Source organism: Saccoglossus kowalevskii, chromosome 14 (assembly GCF_978046115.1).
Source record: "Saccoglossus kowalevskii chromosome 14, keSacKowa6.1, whole genome shotgun sequence".
NCBI lineage: Eukaryota > Metazoa > Hemichordata > Enteropneusta > Harrimaniidae > Saccoglossus > Saccoglossus kowalevskii.
The window spans coordinates 30,216,349-30,235,631 of NC_140654.1; the positions used below are offsets into that span (position 1 = coordinate 30,216,349).

Genomic DNA, 19,283 nt, shown 5'->3' on the forward strand with positions numbered 1-19,283 from the left:
GCAAATCAAATTTATCTGCTTACCGTATTTGCTCTATTTGAAGTACATTTCCAGTACAAGTACACATAAACCAAAATTATACTACATCATTAAAATACGACTTATTCTGACAAAATATTGTTCTAACAGAGGAACATATGCTACTGATAGAGCAAATACAGTATACATTTCATCGTAGACAAAAACAGAAAAAGGAATGTGATGTCAGTTTATATTTCCGAAAAATTTGATGTAATGACGACAGTGACGAAACTGACCAAATTGTATGTTGTCATAGCCAAAGCCAATGAGGCCAGTACCGGTTAAAGATTTTTAGCTTGTATAGAATTGTATATTTTTAATATAATGCAGAGATCTCTTAAAGTTTGCCAAATATTATTCATTCCCGATATATTCTGACTGCATCAGTGTTGCGTTTTGAAGTCAATGCAAAGTTACTTACAAGACTGTGCCTGATTGGCTGCTAAATATCAACATCCAACAGTTAGACCAATCAGAGAACAGCTTGTTTGTTAACAGGTTTTGTCATGACTCGATAAAATGAGAAATTACCATGGTGAAAAAAATACAGATTTTTTTTTTTTGAAGAGCACCAGGAGAGGAACAAGCTGTCTCAATTCAGGTTATGTAAAAATCACTGTAACCAATTATTCAGTCAATCTTGAAAAACTCTATATACAATCGCTGCAACATGCATAATTGAGTCGAGATTAATAGTAAGAGTTCAATTCTATGTCACAGGTCATTCAATTCACAGGATGACACACTTCCACTCAAGTCATTCAGGTTCATTATTTAATTTAACAATGTACTAAACAATCATGTTTGTTTCATAATTGCGAAAAAAGTTGATCTGAAAGTAGTTTGTCATGGTGTTCATTCCATAATTGCGTTGATTACATTCTTGGATGAAATAACTAATAATTATGCAAATTTATTCATACCATCATTTTGCAGGTCAAATATGTTGGCCGCAGATGACAAAAACTCCACTGCTTATCTGTATAAATAACCCCAGCATGCAAATCAATACATACATACAAACACACAAAGCAAGGGGAAAAAATGCACAGCACAGTTGCTCCTACGTAATTTTCTTAAAAAATTGCATTTGAACTTATTTAGTACTGATACAATCGGTTGCCAAGACAACCACAACCTACCCTATTACTATACTGCCAAACAGTAGGTGACAATTGCAACAGGTAATATAAATCCCCACCCCCAAATAATTTTGCTAAACCTATAATCTGACTGGTTTTTAATGTAGACCTAGTGAAAAATAATCGCGTGGTAGAAAAAATTTAACTGATGAACCAAGCTCCCATCAGTTTGCAGTAATACTCACATAAACTAGAAACAACTTTAGGTTACTGTACCTGCAATTATTTTATCAATTTTTTTTTTACTGAAAAAATAAAAAGCAACTGCAATTACAGCAACTTAAAGATTCTGGTCGAGTGACTGGCTAATGTACAAAGGTATCAAAAGATAGATCAGGTGAGGTGTATGTACAGATCAACAACATGAACCTGATTTGCCTTCATTCTCCTCAATCGCGCCAGAACCATCTAATCGGAGTGCGTCTTTATCTTGGTGCTGGTCTTCATGGTTCATAGACTTATCATTTGCCAATATCTGCAAACAAACAAACAAACAATTAACAATGACAGATGTATGCTATGATCTCCCCTACAAGTATACTGATAAATGAATCAAACAATTTCACTCATATATCATTTCTACTATTTTCTTGAACTTAGTGAACATTTAATTTCCTGTTTGCTAATATTTCCAGGCAAGATTATCTAAAATGAATGAGGCACATTTAAAATTGATGCGTTAGACCATGCCTACAAGTATTGAAAGAAAGACCTTCATGTAATGTCTGTCAAAACACCATCACTTACTGCAGTTACTAGAAACCTTGCTGCCTCGTCAATGTTGATGTTTTCTTTGGCTGACGTCTCAAACCATCCAATGAAACCCTTTTCTTTACAATAATCATCCATCTGTGACGCGTTATTCACTAAACCTTCTTTAGCCTGATCACACTGTAATGCAAGAAGAAGAAATACATTCTCTAACCATACTTTCAATACCATTCTGGGTTTTACAGTCTCAGAAGTATTAGGGCAGCCAATTTGCAGTGAATTGGCTAACTGCTTGGGTTTTGAATCTCGCTGGCGCTACCTTGTGGTCACGCCCACTCTGGGCGAATCTATATTACATTAGGAGACATACAATGATTTTGTTTAGGGAAATGTACATCATCTATGTGATTTTTTTCAAATTAGTTATTAAAATAAATATACTAAGATTGAAAGTAAATGTGGTTGCCCGACTGTATTTTAATACAATGTAATATCCTCCACCTTTTGGAAGTGTGCTGCAATTTGGTAAATGTCAACTACATTTACATTATCAGGACTTGTATAATACACTGAATCACATTTGAAATGGGGAATCCCAGACATATGCCAGTCTATGTAAAAGCAGTTTATGTCCCCTACTGCAATATAGACTTGTACAGACTGGGCATGGCCACAAGTTGGTGCCAGTGAAATTCAAAAGGCAAGTTCAGTCAAAACCTAAGTTAGCTAGCGAGTTTGCAAATTGGCTACCCAAATACTTCTGAGACTTGCTTTAAAGGCAGGGAGTGTATGTGTTTAATACGGTTACAGTGCACACAGTTGTGAGGTAAGAAGAAATACATTGTTAATTTACAAAGACTACATCATTTGAATGAGTATCTATTTTTAGCTGCCTTGATAGAGACTATAGCAATCACAAATCCCTGCCCAACCCAAATATACCCCCAACCCCTTGACGAATTCCATAAAGATGGTACACTAATTGCCACACATACAGAGACACACTTGAAATGAAATGAAATAAGAACAAATTTAGAAATACTGACATGCAGCAATGACAAGTCTATCACAGTAACAGTCATAAGCACTGTACATCACATTACAGAACTGTTTATCCTTAACTAACTTGGTAATCTTTCCTTTATTTCAATGTCCTTACCATTCATTGATTGGTTGGTTACCCTTATCCAATCTTATTTTTTCTTACTGCCCTTTGATTTGCTCTCATATTTCTGGCCCTTGTCCATTCATTGTGCCTTGTTCCACTTTCATTTATTTTCTGCACTGACAAAGAGTCTTCAACATGTTTGGTTTTTTTTCATTTACTTTGCCAGTTAAATTGTTTTCCCATTGTATCAATTATATTTATTACCACACAGGATCATATGTGCGTTTCATAACAAATAACCACACATAGAAAGACTTACCTTATTAGCCAATAAAACTACAGGAATATTTTGTCCATTCGGTAATTGCACCTTACTATCTAAATCATTTTTCCATTTTTGTACTGCTTCAAACGTTGATGCTCGTGTTACATCAAAGACAATAAAAGCACCAACAGCTTCTTTGTAATAAACCCTCGTCATATTGCCGAATCTCTCTTGACCTAGGAGGGATAAGAGAAAGAATAATATTAATTAAGAGTTGTTTCTCATTCAAACTCCGGAAACCTACATCGTACAAAATTGGTTCGTGCTTTAGTCTACAACGATTCAGTGTAACTTTGAAAACTGAATTAAGGTGTCATACTATTTATGGCCAATTTTCTCAAAAATCATGAGTGCCAATGTTCATTGGTTATGTAAAATTACAGAGCTATTTTCCAGAGCACCATGAAATAGCATTCCTTTGTGGGTTAAAAAAGACATACTTTGAGAAGCTTGTCCAAATATTTTTCAAAAAATCACTATTTTTAGAACAATTCCATAGAACACAATTGTATTTTCTGACACTTTTTAACCAAAAAATAATTCAGGACGACAAATATCCTATCATTCACATGATTTTTTCAGCCTATGTCACCAGTCTATAATTTGAGATATGGCATAAGAATTCTGCAAAAGTATTACGAGACAAAATATTTAAAATCTTTTTCTCTGCATTTGAAGCTGTGTCATCATTTACACCGTAAACTGCTGATGGGAATTTTGGTAATTTGATAATTTTATGGTATCCATGAAAATGAAATTTCACAATAGTCACTGACACTGTTGTAGGACTCCAAAGAATTTGCGAAAATTTGTTTGCAGTATTTTATTGGAAGCCTTTTATATATATAGTATATTCTATACTGTGAGTTGTTGACTCAGGAATACACAAAACATCAAAGAAACCAGAGAGCTTTCAAGTTTATTCTGCTATTTTCAGTTACCCCAACAGCACTACTTTTTGCATATCAATACACTCTGGTGATCTGATGACATAACATTACAAAGTATGTATTCTGATGCAAAAACGTCACAGTATCATACACCAAATATAGTAGATATGGTATATACAACATAACACATGCACAGCCATAATTTGCATATGTTCATGTGAATTACACAAGCTACAAACTTACCTGCAATGTCCCATAACTGTAATCGTATCAGTGTATCCGCATCCCAATTTATCACCTTCAAAGCAAAGTCAACACCAATCTACTCAAAGTTAAGGAGAATACAAACATTCTAACTACTATACATATTTTATTAATCCTCGGGGCGGAGCTACGTCACAAGACGTTCCACCTGGCTAAGACGCGCACCACTGTACCATGTATTTCTATGGGCCCTGCACCAGCTGGTGTGGAACGCCGGTCGAGGAGCCAGAGAAAATAGTTAAATTCGAGAAAACAGCACAAAATCAAATTTGACGTAATCCTGGACAATCTAATTTATATATGTTGGACATGCAGGGACAATCTTATTACACTGTTCAGGGAAGCCTCACAAGTGCAACATCATAACTCAATCGCCCATGTCCTAGCTCCCCCAATCACTCGCGTCCTAGCTCCCCCAATCACTCGCGTCCTAGCTCCCCCAATCACTCGCGTCCTAGCTCCCCCAATCACTCGCGTCCTAGCTCCCCCAATCACTCGCGCTCGAGCTCCCCCAATCACTCGAGCTCCCCCAATCACTCGCGCTCCTTCAATCACTCGCGCTCCTTCAATCACTCGCGCTCCTTCAATCACTCGCGCTCCTTCAATCACTCGCGCTCCTTCAATCACTCGCGCTCCAGCTCCTTCAATCACTCGCGCTCCAGCTCCTTCAATCACTCGCGCTCCAGCTCCTTCAATCACTCGCGCTCCAGCTCCTTCAATCACTCGCGCTCCAGCTCCTTCAATCACTCGCGTTCCAGCTCCTTCAATCACTCGCGTTCCAGCTCCTTCAATCACTCGCGTTCCAGCTCCTTCAGTCATTCGCGTTCTAGCTCCTTCAGTCACTCGTGTTCTAGCTTCCCAAGTCACTCGTGTTCTAGCTTCCCAAGTCACTCGTGTTCTAGCTCCCCAAGTCACTCGTGTTCTAGCTTCCCAAGTCACTCGTGTTCTAGCTTCCCAAGTCACTCGTGTTCTAGCTCCCTCAATCACTCGTGTTCTAGCTCCCTCAATCACTCGTGTTCTAGCTCCCTCAATCACTCGTGTTCTAGCTCCCTCAATCACTCGTGCTCTAGCTCCCTCAATCACTCGTGCTCTAGCTCCCTCAATCACTCGTGCTCTAGCTCCCCAAATCACTCGTGTTCTAGCTTCCCAAATCACTCGTGTTCTAGCTTCCCAAATCACTCGTGTTTTAGCTTCCCAAATCACTCGTGTTTTAGCTTCCCAAATCACTCGTGTTTTAGCTTCCCAAATCACTCGTGTTTTAGCTTCCCAAATCACTTGTGTTCTAGCTTCCCAAATCACTCGTGTTCTAGCTTCCCAAATCACTCGTGTTCTAGCTTCCCAAATCACTCGTGTTGTAGCTCCTTCAATCACTCGTGTTGTAGCTCCTTCAATCACTCATGTTTTAGCTCCCTCAATCACTTGTGTTTTAGCTCCTTCAATCACTCATGTTCTAGCTTCCCATATCACTTGTTTTCTAACTCCCTCAATCCCTCGTGTTCTAGCTTCCCATATCACTTGTTTTCTAACTCCCTCAATCCCTCGTGTTCTAGCTCCTCAATCCCTCGTGTTCTAGCTCCCCAAAACACTCGTGTTCTAGCTCCCCAAAACACTCGTGTTCTAGCTCCCTCAATCACACGTGTCCTAGCTCCTCAATCACACGTGTCCTAGCTCCCCAAATCACTCTTATTCTAACTCCCTCAATCCCTCATGTTCTAGCTTTCTCAATCCATCATGTACTAACCCCCCCCCCAAAAAAAACCACCACCACCAGGACCATTTAATATGCCCTCACAATTCTGCACTTCAAGCTCTGTAATTTCTGTATTGTGCTATGACAAGTATAAAAGGATACGGTTGCTCTGTAATGTTGTGAAAAGAATTGATGTACATATCTCTTGATGACACTTGTTTTACCAGTTCCCAGATCACCAATTACCAGTACTTTATATAAATGTTCTCTCTTTTCACCTGATGAAGACTACAAACAAAACATACCGGTTAATTAATGTGGTAATGAGTTCATCCTTTTCACCACCAGTTCCCTCTTTTTACCACAAATTCACAAAATAGTCCTGTTCATAGTCTGCACTTTCCTTCAAAGATTATGACAAAAATAGCCAATTTTTTGAGTAAGAAGTAAAAGTTGACTCAAATTTTGGCTCCAAAATGGGGGTTCATTTCCAAAAATATTCAAGAATGAGAAAAAGTGCAGAAAACTTTTGCTGAGAAAGTCTGGTGGTGAAAAGGTCAATTGATGACAAGATACTATGCATGGTCGAAGGTAGAGTGACCTACATGTATATTTGTACATGTAGTACCATGTCCTCTATTATAAACTTGTGTACTTACATATGTAACACAGGTGTGAATGGTCAAAAATAAGTTATTTTTCCAATTAATGATCCAGTACACAAACTTGTTTGGACTATATGGAGATTTGCATCTATAGTCGTGTATTTCATTTTGTTGGTTCCATGCATGCAACATGGTATCAAAACTAACACTGTTCTAGAACAGTGATATAATAGGGGTAAAGAGATCTATGTCAAACACTGGTATTGATTGCACTATGGAATAACACAGCTTTCCCATTACTGTTGTCTTTTAGGTTATCCATTCCATTCTATCATTCAAATAAATACTTGAATGAAATTAGAAGTTACAACATGTACATCTGATTATTAATTGTTCATGTCTATGAACCCACACTTTCATGCGAGTTTTTCTTATGTATACCATGAAAAAAAAAACTTGAAAGATTCAGCGATTGACAGCAATGCTTGCACACAGTACGAAACGTGTGGTAATTTACATAAATACAAAAGATGTATTGTATACTTAGTCATTTGCTCATGAATAATTCAAAGCATACCACTCAACGTTGAAATGAACTTATAAATCCTGTTGTTTTTTTCATCATAATAGCTCAGTCATTAGCGGCACTACCTGCTGTGGTTGGTGTTGTAGATTAGAGCCCTTTGTTTGGCCAACTTTTTCAATAATTAAGGAAGAAGTCTATCTTCTCGTCAACTCCAGATTTTGCACCTTGACTAAAGCTACAGTCATAGCCGAGGTGGAAGGTCTGATTTACAATAGCAGTTTACAAGTTGTGTACAGTTATCTATAGAAATTACATTCTGCATATGGATACAAGCATGACCGGTTTACAATCTGCACAAGAACTGATGTTTTACAGAAATAAACCAATGGCCAGTCCAATGGGTCACATGACCGAGAGTGCTATAATATCTGTAAATCCCCACTTTCTCATGGTGTTTCTAATACCAAGTTATCACCAAAAAAAAGATAAAATAAACATTCAATATAGGATTGCATTAGCCTCTACTACTCTGTTAACCCAATCATTGCACTGCCTTTATGAATTCTTTGCAATATTCTCATGATGAAATCATTCTATCGGTATTTGGTAATTGTCATTTGTTTCTCAGGAAAGTGCTTAAAACAACTTACTGAATGTCATAGTATTATTAGAATATTACAGGTGAACATGGGTTGTTATATAATTAGTTACAGTTCTACCAATGGATGTCAATGAAAGTAGGACACTTAAAACACATAAAAACAAGTATCTCAATGGTCCGCACATAAAAACACAGCACTAAACATTCTTGAACTCATTCCAAGATTATGATTTAAAGTCCCTAATCTTGTAATCCAGCTGAAACACAATTCATATTACATGTACCTGAGTTGATTTCTCTGAAACCTTTGCTCCATATTTGGTCTAGGGGAAATAGGCTACTACATGTAAAGTATGTATAACTGACTCGCTTGCAAACTAAAAAATAATTAAAGTAATTTCATTACCATTTTTAAATTATTATTTTTTGTAATTTGTAATCAAATTATATGCAGCCTATTTTTGGTGTATATTTTTGTAATTTTTGGTAAAATCTGCATTCGGATTGCCTTGGTAAGTAGGTACCCATCTTCGCCAGCCAAGGACCATTTATTCGGCCGAAACCTCAACATTAACCCTTGGCAGATTTTACCAAGATTTACTGTATGTCGCACGCCCCCAAAAACGATTATAAGATTCACCTCGGCTCATTTGCATCACCCAATTCAAGTAAAATTAAATTGGTGGAATATACAAATGAACGTCAAAAAAACACTTAGTGCTATATCTGAGGGAAATGATGTGTTTGTTGCAATCACAATCCCTCTAGGTACTATGTTGCAATGAAGACCAGATTGAGCAAGTCAATATGTTTTGTCAGTTTACTAAAAAAAAGGTTTGCACAAATATTTCATCGTCTTCATTCACTTGCCCACAAACAATTTTCAACGTTGAAATAAGAAATTTTGGAAACGTGTCAGCGAATATAGACCTTCTGTTCTTGACTCCGGGTGGATCAGCAAAAAAGCCTACACGTCGCTATTGTTTTGATCTGAGATGAGCTTTCCGTTCTTCAGATTTATGATACAGCAACGTTGATTGGTGGCACCAGCTCCTTGGCACGCTCAATCAAATGACTCAATTTAACTGCAGTGAAATGCAGCTTTTCCTAACACGATCACGCACGGGTTCGTGGGCCAGTTATGAATAACCGGCTTTAGCAAAACCGTACGATTCGGACAATGGTAGTTACCTTGAAGTTGGGATTTCAGAAAGAAGCGTAATCTTTATTATATAAATTGTTATTACTGATAAGAAGAAAATCCCTCATCATTTCCCTCAAACCTAAATATTGTAAAATGCTTTATTTAGCTGGAATTAATTTATGCTAAAATATAGGGAAAAAAAGATGAAAAAAGTCACTGAATAGTTTCTTTAGCGAAAATCAATTCCTAGCGAAAATAACGTAATTTAGAGTAGTACTCCTATACAGTAAACGCCACAAGGGTTGGACATTTGTTTTGTATTTTTATATTCAGGGATAATTGGTTTATAGATCTTTGATACAAGCTTTGAGGTGAAAGAAGTTAAAAAAAAAGACTTTAAAGACATGATACATTTGTACATGTATTACAGCATGTATTATTAAATTTTCTATACTTGAAGTCAAATACCCAATCAGCAAAGACATCTATCAAAATTGTAAATTCACAATCATCAGACATCTTCCAAGTCTTGCGACAGACAATTATTTATAAATCTGAAGCTGGTTACCAAGTAGGCGGGGATGATAAACGGCATCAAACAAAATTACTAAAAAATACACCTTACCGGTTCTCCATTCATTATTACAGTTGTGCTTTAGATTAATTAAAACACTTCACTGACTTTTGGCAACAACAATACTGTCTGTGTTGGGTCAGAGTCCACAACGTGATAATTATTAAGATTAGATGTAGATACTGTAGAATACTTTATTTTCGCTTGGAATTTATTTTCGCTATTTTCGCTGAAGGGATGATTCCGTGAAAATAAAATCCAGCGAATATACTTTTTTTCCTATATTTCATATTAAACTCATCAAAAATCAGTGAAAATAAATTCCAAGCAAAACGCCCAAAAAGCCTTTTCAGCGAAAATTAATTCCAGTGAAAATAAAGTACTGTAGAATACTTTATTTTCGCTTGGAATTTATTTTCGCTATTTTCGCTGAAGGGTTGATTCCGTGAAAATAAAATCCGGTAAATATACATTTTTTCCTATATTTTACATTAATCTCATCAAAAATCAGTGAAAATAAATTCCAAGCAAAACGCCCAAAAAGCCTTTTCAGCGAAAATAAATTCCAGCGAAAATAAAGTATTCCACAGTATTCCACAGTATACAGATTTACAAATGCGCCCTCAACTTCATAACAAGGCTTGGCCACTATGCTTACATCTTTATCTGTATGAAGTACAGCTGCTGTGTTCTCCCTAGGATACAAACAGTGATGCCACGACTACGCTCAAAATCATTAACCTCATGCTTGATTTCCACAGGTATTGTTCTTTTAGTTAGACTCGTTTTTTTAGGCACAATTAATTAACTAACAGAAGTTAGAGAGCAGCTATGTTTATTTATGTCAGTTTATGTACTTGTAAGCAGACTGTATGCAAAATGCATCACCACTATGACAGATGTTTGTTTTGAAAAACAAATTAAAGAAATGCTAATTCCAATGAAAATAAAACTTTTGATAAAAGTATTACCAATGGAAACATCAATGAAATCAAAAAATAATTGCAGGCTTGAGACCAAGAAAAGCTCTTTAGAGAGTTCTAACTTGCTTTCCATCAGTTTATTATATGATTATCCAACTCTGTGCAGATCAAAAACAATGGCTGTGGTATGTATTAACACTGGTATACGTTTTGCACCTTTAATAGTACATGCATTGCATTAATCTCAAGGTTCCTTGAGCATAACTATTCCCAAATACATGTAGTACAGCAATATACCAAATGTAGTACACCTATTATACCTAATACCAGTTATGAAAAAAAAACACTTCTGTCTTACTGAGTATATAACTGATTTCTGGTTCTTATAATCCGCAAATATGTCCATCAAATGTTTTATTCAAATTAGCCAAATTTTCATGCACCATCTATGTGTAATTCTTATCTGTATCCTGTTTACTAATAGCAACCCTAGTAGAGAGTTCTGACAGTATTAACAACAAAAATTAAAAAGTACAAATGTGATTTCATCAAAAAGCACATTGAATTGTGGGAAAATCGATGTTTATCAACACAAATATTGCACATGTATGGCACAACGATCACAGCTGTATACATCTTGAGCTTACGTCTACGCTTAAAATATAGCATTTTTTATCAAAAATGACAGAAAGATTTATCAAAATTAGAAAATGAAAGTTCTCACCACAAAATGAAAAAAATCTGTCAGAGGATTTGTCAGAAATCGATTTTTTTTACATATCAAAGCAATTAATCAATTGGTCTAGCCATTTGAAAGGAAAAGTTGAACACACTTGTTTTTTGGCCAAAAATGACAAAATTTTTTAATTAAAATTAGTGTATTGAAGGCATATCACAAAATGAACAAGTCATTGTCAATGACACGTCCCCGTTCCGTTCATATTTGAGTGACATATACATTCAAAGCAGATCATGACCGAAATGCACCTGCATATGTACAACACATTGTGCTAAATCTGAACAAAATCCATCCATGCATGACTGAGATCCGGTTCTGGAATTGTAAAAATACGTGATTTTGATGCATTTTCGGCTTTAAAATGGCCATCATTCCGCTATTGTTAAGCAGATCATGAAACAAATGCACATATCTATTTGTGACATGATGTACCATGTGTGTGTGAAGTTTGAACTTGATCAATCCAGACATGTCTTGGATACGGATCCAGAACTGAATTCTTTAACAAAATGGCCGCCAGTCGGCCATTTCGAACTTGATCCGAAAAAAAAAAAAAAAAGACATGCATCAAGGTCCTATTATGTTTAATGTATGTACCAAATTTGAACAAAATCCATCCATGCATAACTGAGATACGGGTCCGAATTGGTGAAAATGTGCAATTTCAATGCATTTTCGGCCTTAAAGCATTTGCATTTGGCAAATTTGGCTATTTGCATTTGCATTTGGCTATCGTTAATGAGATCATGAAACAAATGCACATACATATTTGTGACATGATGTACCTTGTGTGTGTGAAGTTTGCACTTGATCAATCCAGACATGTCTCGGATACGGATCCAGAACTGAATTCTTTAAAACAAAATGGCCGCCAGTCCGCTATTTCGAACTTGATCCGAAAAAAAAAATGACGTGCATCAAGGTCCTATTATGTTTAATGTATGTACCAAATTTGAATGAAATCCGTCCATGCATAACTGAGATCCGGGTCCGGAATGGTGAAAATGTGCGATTTCAATGCATTTTCGGCCTTAAAGCGGCCGCCATTTGGCTATCGTTAATGAGATCATGAAACAAATGCACATACATATTTGTGACATGATGTACCTTGTGTGTGTGAAGTTTGAACTTGATCAATCCAGACATGTCTCGGATACGGATCCAGAACTGAATTCTTTAAAACAAAATGGCCGCCAGTCGGCCATTTCGAACCCGATCCCCCCCAAAAAATGACGTGCATCAAGGTCCTATTATGTTTAATGTATGTACCAAATTTGAACAAAATCCGTCCATGCATAACTGAGATCCGGGTCTGGAATGGTGAAAATGTGCGGTTTTGATGCATTTTCGGCCTTAAAATGGCCGCTATTCGGCTATCGTTAATCGGATCATGAAAAAAATGCATGTGCATATGTCCCATATAATGTGTGATGTATGAGTGAAGTTTGAACTTAATCGGTCCATGCATGTTCGAGATACAGGTGATCACGGACGCACAGACGGACGGACGCACACAGGGCAAAACATAAGTCCCCGTTTTCGAACTGCGTCAGAACGGGGACTAACAAATTTGACTGAGGTCCACAAAAGTTTTGTACATATGAAATATCAAAGCAAGTTTAAAATATTTTTTTTGCCAAACATGTTGAAAATGTAAAGTTGATGTCAACAGATAATCAGTAATTTAACTAAATTTTCACTGAGAGTGAAGGGTGTACAAGATGACAAACCACTTAACTATTTTATTAAATTATGTGAATAGCTTCAATCAGTATGCAAATTAAAATTAGACAACTACTCACCCTTGTTATATAAAATGTACGATGGAATGTCTATCCACAACCGTTTTTTTTTTTTCAATGAACTGAAATTACGCAGCAATTGTATAACACTTAATTAAGAATACAATATCATGTTACATAATCGTATATTTTTTTTTTCCTGTCGCTATATTAACACTGTTTATTGGGTAGATCAAGGAAAATACACAGCAGCTATACTATTCATTCATATCAAGTCATTGCACTCGCTATCTGATTACAAAGGTAGGTCACATGGTTAATATATCAGCTGACCTTTCACTAAATAAGACATGGCCAATCCAATCATAACACTGGGTAGAAACAAATGATTTAGGTAAAGTTAACATTCAATATGCAGTTTTAAAACCGGTCGTCAATGGCCTTCCCCTAGGAAACTGATCTTGTTAGGAAACAGTATACTGTAGAATACTTTATTTTAGCTGGAATTAAATTACACTGAAGAGACTTTTTGAGTGTTTTTTATGGAATTTATTTTTCACTGATTTTTGACAAGTTGAATGTAAAATATAGGAAAAAAATGCATATTCAAATGGATTTTATTTTAACTGAATCATTCCTTCAGCGAAAATTAATTCCAAGCGAAAATAAAGTATTTTACAGTATTTGATGTTAAATTGAATGATTTGATTGGGTTTGCCAAGGAAATGGAGCCATCAATCAGCGTTCTTGTAACGACAACTTGCATCAATTTCAAAACCAATAGATTTGTTTGTTTGTTTTATATCCTGTCATAACTTAACTGACAAACGTACAACATTGCAATCAATTTCCAACGGAAACTCATCACAACACTTCAATTTGTGATTCCATTTTCCATGGAAATGCCCTAGAGCATGCGCCGCTGTGTTTGATTTTTTGAGAGAACACAGGTTTGATGGAAAATAAATCATGAATTATGATAAATATTTATAGAAATAAATCAGAATTTGACTGTACAAGTTTTAGTTGGACCAGCAAAAAATACAAGCACCAATGATACTGGTACTGTTCGGGTAAAAGTACAAAAATGAAAATGCATCTCATTTCAATTAAAATTTCTGTGTTATGCAAATCCCCCCCCCCCCCAATATACAGCCTCACACAAGAAACCATTCTATTTTTTTCTTGGCCTTACTGCAATAATTGCTTGTAGGGTTTAAATTTTGCTGACAGCTTAATGTTCTGAATTATAACCTACTGAATATATATGTTACCATTAGTAACTTTCACAAATCAGTGAATTCAAGGTACATGTATATTCAAGTCAGATAAAATTCAATTAAAACCAGTAAATACTTGCAACAGTATTTTGTTACAAAATATCACTTGATAAATAAACACATACTTCATAAACAAATTATTTTTACAGTAATTATGTACTAGACAAATTATAGAACGAGAACCGTGAAATTTCCTATTAGTATATGTATATCGGCATAGTTCCAGAAGGAGTACCTACACTTTATGCAATTTTTTTTTAATTATGCTAATTTATTCATGACGTAGCAGTTTCTGTGCTCATGAATATTCATTAATTTGTGGGTCAATACATTTTAAAAGGGGCGATATATTATTTTTGGGGGAAGAGTTAGAAAGGGGGATTAGCAATCCTTAGGGGGTCAATACAAAAGAAGGGACCCATTTGGAGAGCAGCCATGCTCCTTGTGTCCGTTGTTGCACGTGACCTACAGCTGTCAACTGTGTTCGTTCTTCGACTGTGTTCGTTCTTCGACGACTTCCATGTGGGGTAGTATTCTTGTGTTCTGTTTTCCTGACTTGAGTTTTTGAATCCGCTGTTTATGTTTTTAACGTCTTTCATGTCTTTTGTAGGAGTGGCCAATCCGTGATTCGAACTTGCGATCTTTGAGTTCCCAGCGCACTGTCTTGTCCACTGTACCACGAGTGTCTTCACACAGGAGTTAGGATTTAAGTCCTATTCATAGGAGCACTGTCTTCACTAGCATTCAAAAATCTAACTAAACATACTGGATTCGAACCAGCGATCGCTCACATTGCTGACATAGTACAAATCAACTGAGCTATGTGGGTAGTCATGCAAATTAAATAATTTGTTGTCATATTTAGCTTTATTGCCAAATGGTGTTTGCGAGAAAAAGATGGGCAGGCAAGGGAATTGAACCCAGGTCCTCCTGATCACTATGTAGAGAACTGACCCATAAGACCACAATGGATTGACTGGATGTGTTTGCATTTGATAAGACTATATAGTGTGTATATATATAGAAATACAACATATTTCTATTATTGAGTTACAATTGTCCAAAAAATTGCCAATTTTGTGTTTTTACTTGTGTAAACTACATGCATGCCATAACCCGTTAGTGTACATCTTTCCAATTGGGTGTTTGCCATTTGCGTTGCCCATACCTGACCCGACCCTAACCCTAATGCCAAGACACGTTCCTGTTAATAATTCCGTTGCCCAAACCTGACCCAACCCTAACCCTAATGCCAAGACACGTTCCTGTTTATAATTGCTCAATAATGATACTCTGTTGTGCACTGTCTGCGGGTAAGTTGCATTGATGTCAACTGATTAAACAAGTCGCGTTTAAGTAATTTCCACTATTAACAAGTGGTTAAATTGTGACAATAAATGTGTGGACAAATATTTGAGATTAATTTTGGTGTAGACAACTCTTGTTTAATTATTTTTCACCATTACAAGTTGTTAAATTGAGAGAATAAATGTCTCAACAAATATTTAATACTTAGTTTGATGTAAACAACTCACGTTTGATTAATTCCCACAATTACAGGTTGTTAAATTGAAAGAATAAATGTGCGGACAAATATTTTAGACTTATTTTAGTGTAGACATCTCTCGTTTGATTAATTCCCACAATTACATGTTGTTAAATTGAGAGAATAAATGTGCGGACAAATATTTTAGACTTATTTTGGTGTAGACAGCTCTCGTTTAATTATTTTACACCATTACAAGTTGTTAAATTGAGAGAATAAATGTGCGGACAAATATTTTAGACTTATTTTGGTGTAGACAGCTCTCGTTTAATTATTTTACACCATTACAAGTTGTTAAATTGAGAGAATAAATGTGCGGACAAATATTTTAGACTTATTTTGGTGTAGACAACTCTCGTTTAATTATTTTACACAATTACAAGTTGTTAAATTGAGAGACTAAATGTGTGGACAAATATTTTAGACTTATTTTGGTGTAGAAAAGTCGCATTTAATTTACTTCCACAAATTACAAATTGTTAAATTGAGAGAATAAATGTGTGGACAAATATTTTAGACTTATTTTGGCGTAGACAACTCTCGTTTAATTATTTTACACAATTACAAGTTGTTAAATTGAGAGACTAAATGTGTGGACAAATATTTTAGACTTATTTTGGTGTAGAAAAGTCGCATTTAATTTACTTCCACAAATTACAAATTGTTAAATTGAGAGAATAAATGTGTGGACAAATATTTTAGACTTATTTTGGTGTAGACAACTCTCATTTAATAATTTTACACCATTACAAGTTGTTAAATTGAGAGAATAAATGTATGGACAAGTATTTGAAACTTATTTTGGTGTAGACAACTCTCATTTGATTAATTCCAACAATTACAAGTTCTTAAATTGACAAAATGAATGTATGGACAAATATTGACCATTATATTTGTGAGTAAATACCTGTTGTTTAATTAATTTCCACTTCTACAAGGTTGAGAGAATAAATGTGTCGACAAATATTTGATACTTATTTAGGTGTAAGAACTCGTGTTTGACCAACTTCCACCATTGCAAGTTGTTAAATTACTGAAATAAATATACTTTAATTGTGAAACTTTCTAACAAAATGTTAACTGCTGGCTTCGAACCCTCAATCAATTCCGCAGACACAGTTTAAATTCAACAACACCACAGAAGATATTCGTCTGTTGCCTGAATTGTTTTCGTAATATAGGGAACGCCATCGACACTTTAACAAAACTTACCTTGACTTGGGTCTTGTTTATCTCTTGTCACAATCTGGAAACTGTTGAACAAATTGCGCGTCGTCCAGTTTAAGACGTTAGTTATTTTATTATTTATTTATTCATTCAGTTTTGTATGGTGGAGTTTTGTGAGGTTTATTATTTTTTTGCGACGTTCTTTGTTTACTTGTTTACGGTTTGAGAGATTTCAGTTTATTTGATTTATGTTTTTACGGTAGCTCTGAGCAGGACTCAAACCCACTGTCTTTTCAAGCTAATTTTGTTTTATTTTGATGGCACGCTTGTGTACCACGCCACGACGTTGGTCGTTAAGTGGTGTTCATTTTTCTAACTACTCCAGTGTTCCGATGAGTTGAACGGAAAAGCCAAAACGATTGCTGGTTTCTGATTGCTTCGGTTCTGGTGAGTGTGTATCTAGTGTGATTCGAACCCATGTCGTTTATATTGGGCGTTTTTTTATTTCCCATGTTATCTACGCCGTAATATGCAACCACTTCCCCGTTTTATTGTGATTTTGAGTGTTTAATGATGTCTTCCTCACCCGTCACGCCATGACCCAGTTTCAACCACACGGCCATTTTGCAACACAGTTCGTGACCCTCGGCGTCACCCGACTGACTATATGAGCGTTCTGTTCAACTGTTAAGCTAGGATTTATTACCGTTATTATTATATTGTTACGTGATTTGTTTTACCTTATGTGCAATGTCTTAAGTATCTTTATTGTAATTTGTATATACCAATTCGTATATACCGAGGAAACGACCCCGATTGAAGATCATGTATTTTATGACGTCACCAATTCGTGTGTAGGTACTGCTTCTAGATCTGTGCCTTAGGCTGTATATCCCATAGAGGTATAAATAGATTCATACTTCTATGATCATACTGATCTGACTAACAGTTTCAGAGTAGAATACAAATAAGGAATCTGCAACCTAATGTCATAATGGTTTCAGTTTCAGTTTAAAGTACAACATGTACACATACTGTATAAACCAGTCATGGGACATTGTGATCATTAGCATAATAATAGCAAGATGACAATACTACTACCAAGTCAAACTAGTTTTCACATGCATGGAAACGTATAGACAGATGTGTTACACTCTATGGTATCCCATATTACCATATTACAACAAGGTTAAAATCAGAAAAGTTAGTCGACAGTATAATATTCTAATAGAAAGTAAATCAAAAGGGGGTGGGTTGCCAGTGACCCGTAACCAGTAAGATTGGAAACGCATGGTGAAATATCTGGGTCAGTTTTGATTTCTGGATCAAATCATGGAACTTTATGCTTGTATTGACCAGATTTGTGAAGCAATTTATCTGTGTACGGATTTTTTTGTAGTCAACGTCTCACATGCATGTGCACAGCCAAAACAATACTGGTGCATATAAATATCTCTTTATAACAGACACTGTCTACTTTTATGAATCAGACCATTGTATCTGGAAGAAAAGGACGCAGAATAGGTTCAAGATTCAGCCTAATTACATGTTTACTCAGCCTTGAGGAGCGTCAACATTCCAGATTTTTGAAAGAAGAGTGTTACGCTGATTATATAATAGCATTATGATACAAGAAGACCGCCCGCGGAACTACCATGCGACCAAGAAGCTATGGGAAACGTGATGATTTTAATTTAGCCGTCTAACAGACTAACAGAGAACTACACACGTATACATATCGTTAAAATGTTGGTTAAAATTAGATTATTGACAATTAAATAGTGTTGCAGTCGAAGTATTAGTAATAGTAGTAGTAGTGGTGGTGGTGGACAGGCCGGTGATTCGGGGTGGCACAAAATATTTTAACTGGGCTTGGAGTCGGGTTACTTTTGAGTAATCTTGCGCTTATCATACCGGCTAAAAAACGGACAGCAAACTACATTCTAAATAGCCATTCCGCAGTTGAGTCAGCTTGACATTACATTGAGTAACATTATGCCTTGGTACTTAAATATAAATGGTAAACGACAAGTAGAAACCACCAGAACTTACCATTTTCCTCCTGATTATTCTATGGGCATGTTACATACAAGCTATACGACCTACGTGACCCGAGCTCTAACACAGTCACGTGTTGAAATTACCTAACTTAGTTCAGAAATACAAGCACTGTTCGTTGAATATCAACAGTGTAAAACATTCCATTCACCACTTTCGGCTGCAAATTACAATAGCTTCATAGTAATGTTAATTTTATTGAGTCACCTTATAATTCCAGTTGTAAA

General features: G+C 35.9%; 1 protein-coding gene across 1 annotated transcript; it reads right to left on the reverse strand.

Moving 5' to 3' along the window:
- Positions 1–1,092: 1,092 nt before the first annotated feature.
- On the reverse strand, positions 1,093–19,140 carry LOC100370154 (ras-related protein Rab-32-like). The gene is made up of 6 exons (XM_002733749.4): positions 19,051–19,140; positions 6,314–6,439; positions 4,441–4,519; positions 3,302–3,483; positions 1,911–2,054; positions 1,093–1,638 (listed from the first exon to the last, which is right to left on the reverse strand). Exons 1-6 carry the CDS (start codon positions 19,051–19,053, stop codon positions 1,519–1,521), a joined length of 654 nt encoding a protein of 217 aa, XP_002733795.1. The 5' UTR covers positions 19,054–19,140; the 3' UTR covers positions 1,093–1,518.
- Between the last annotated feature and the right edge of the window lie 143 nt (positions 19,141–19,283).

Coding starts and splice junctions, on each gene's coding strand:
- LOC100370154 (XM_002733749.4), bottom strand. Junction 4,520..6,313: donor CACAACATTACAGAGCAACC/GTATCCTTTTAT, acceptor AACTTTGAGTAG/ATTGGTGTTGACTTTGCTTT. Junction 2,055..3,301: donor TAGTTTTATTGGCTAATAAG/GTAAGTCTTTCT, acceptor CTTGCATTACAG/TGTGATCAGGCTAAAGAAGG.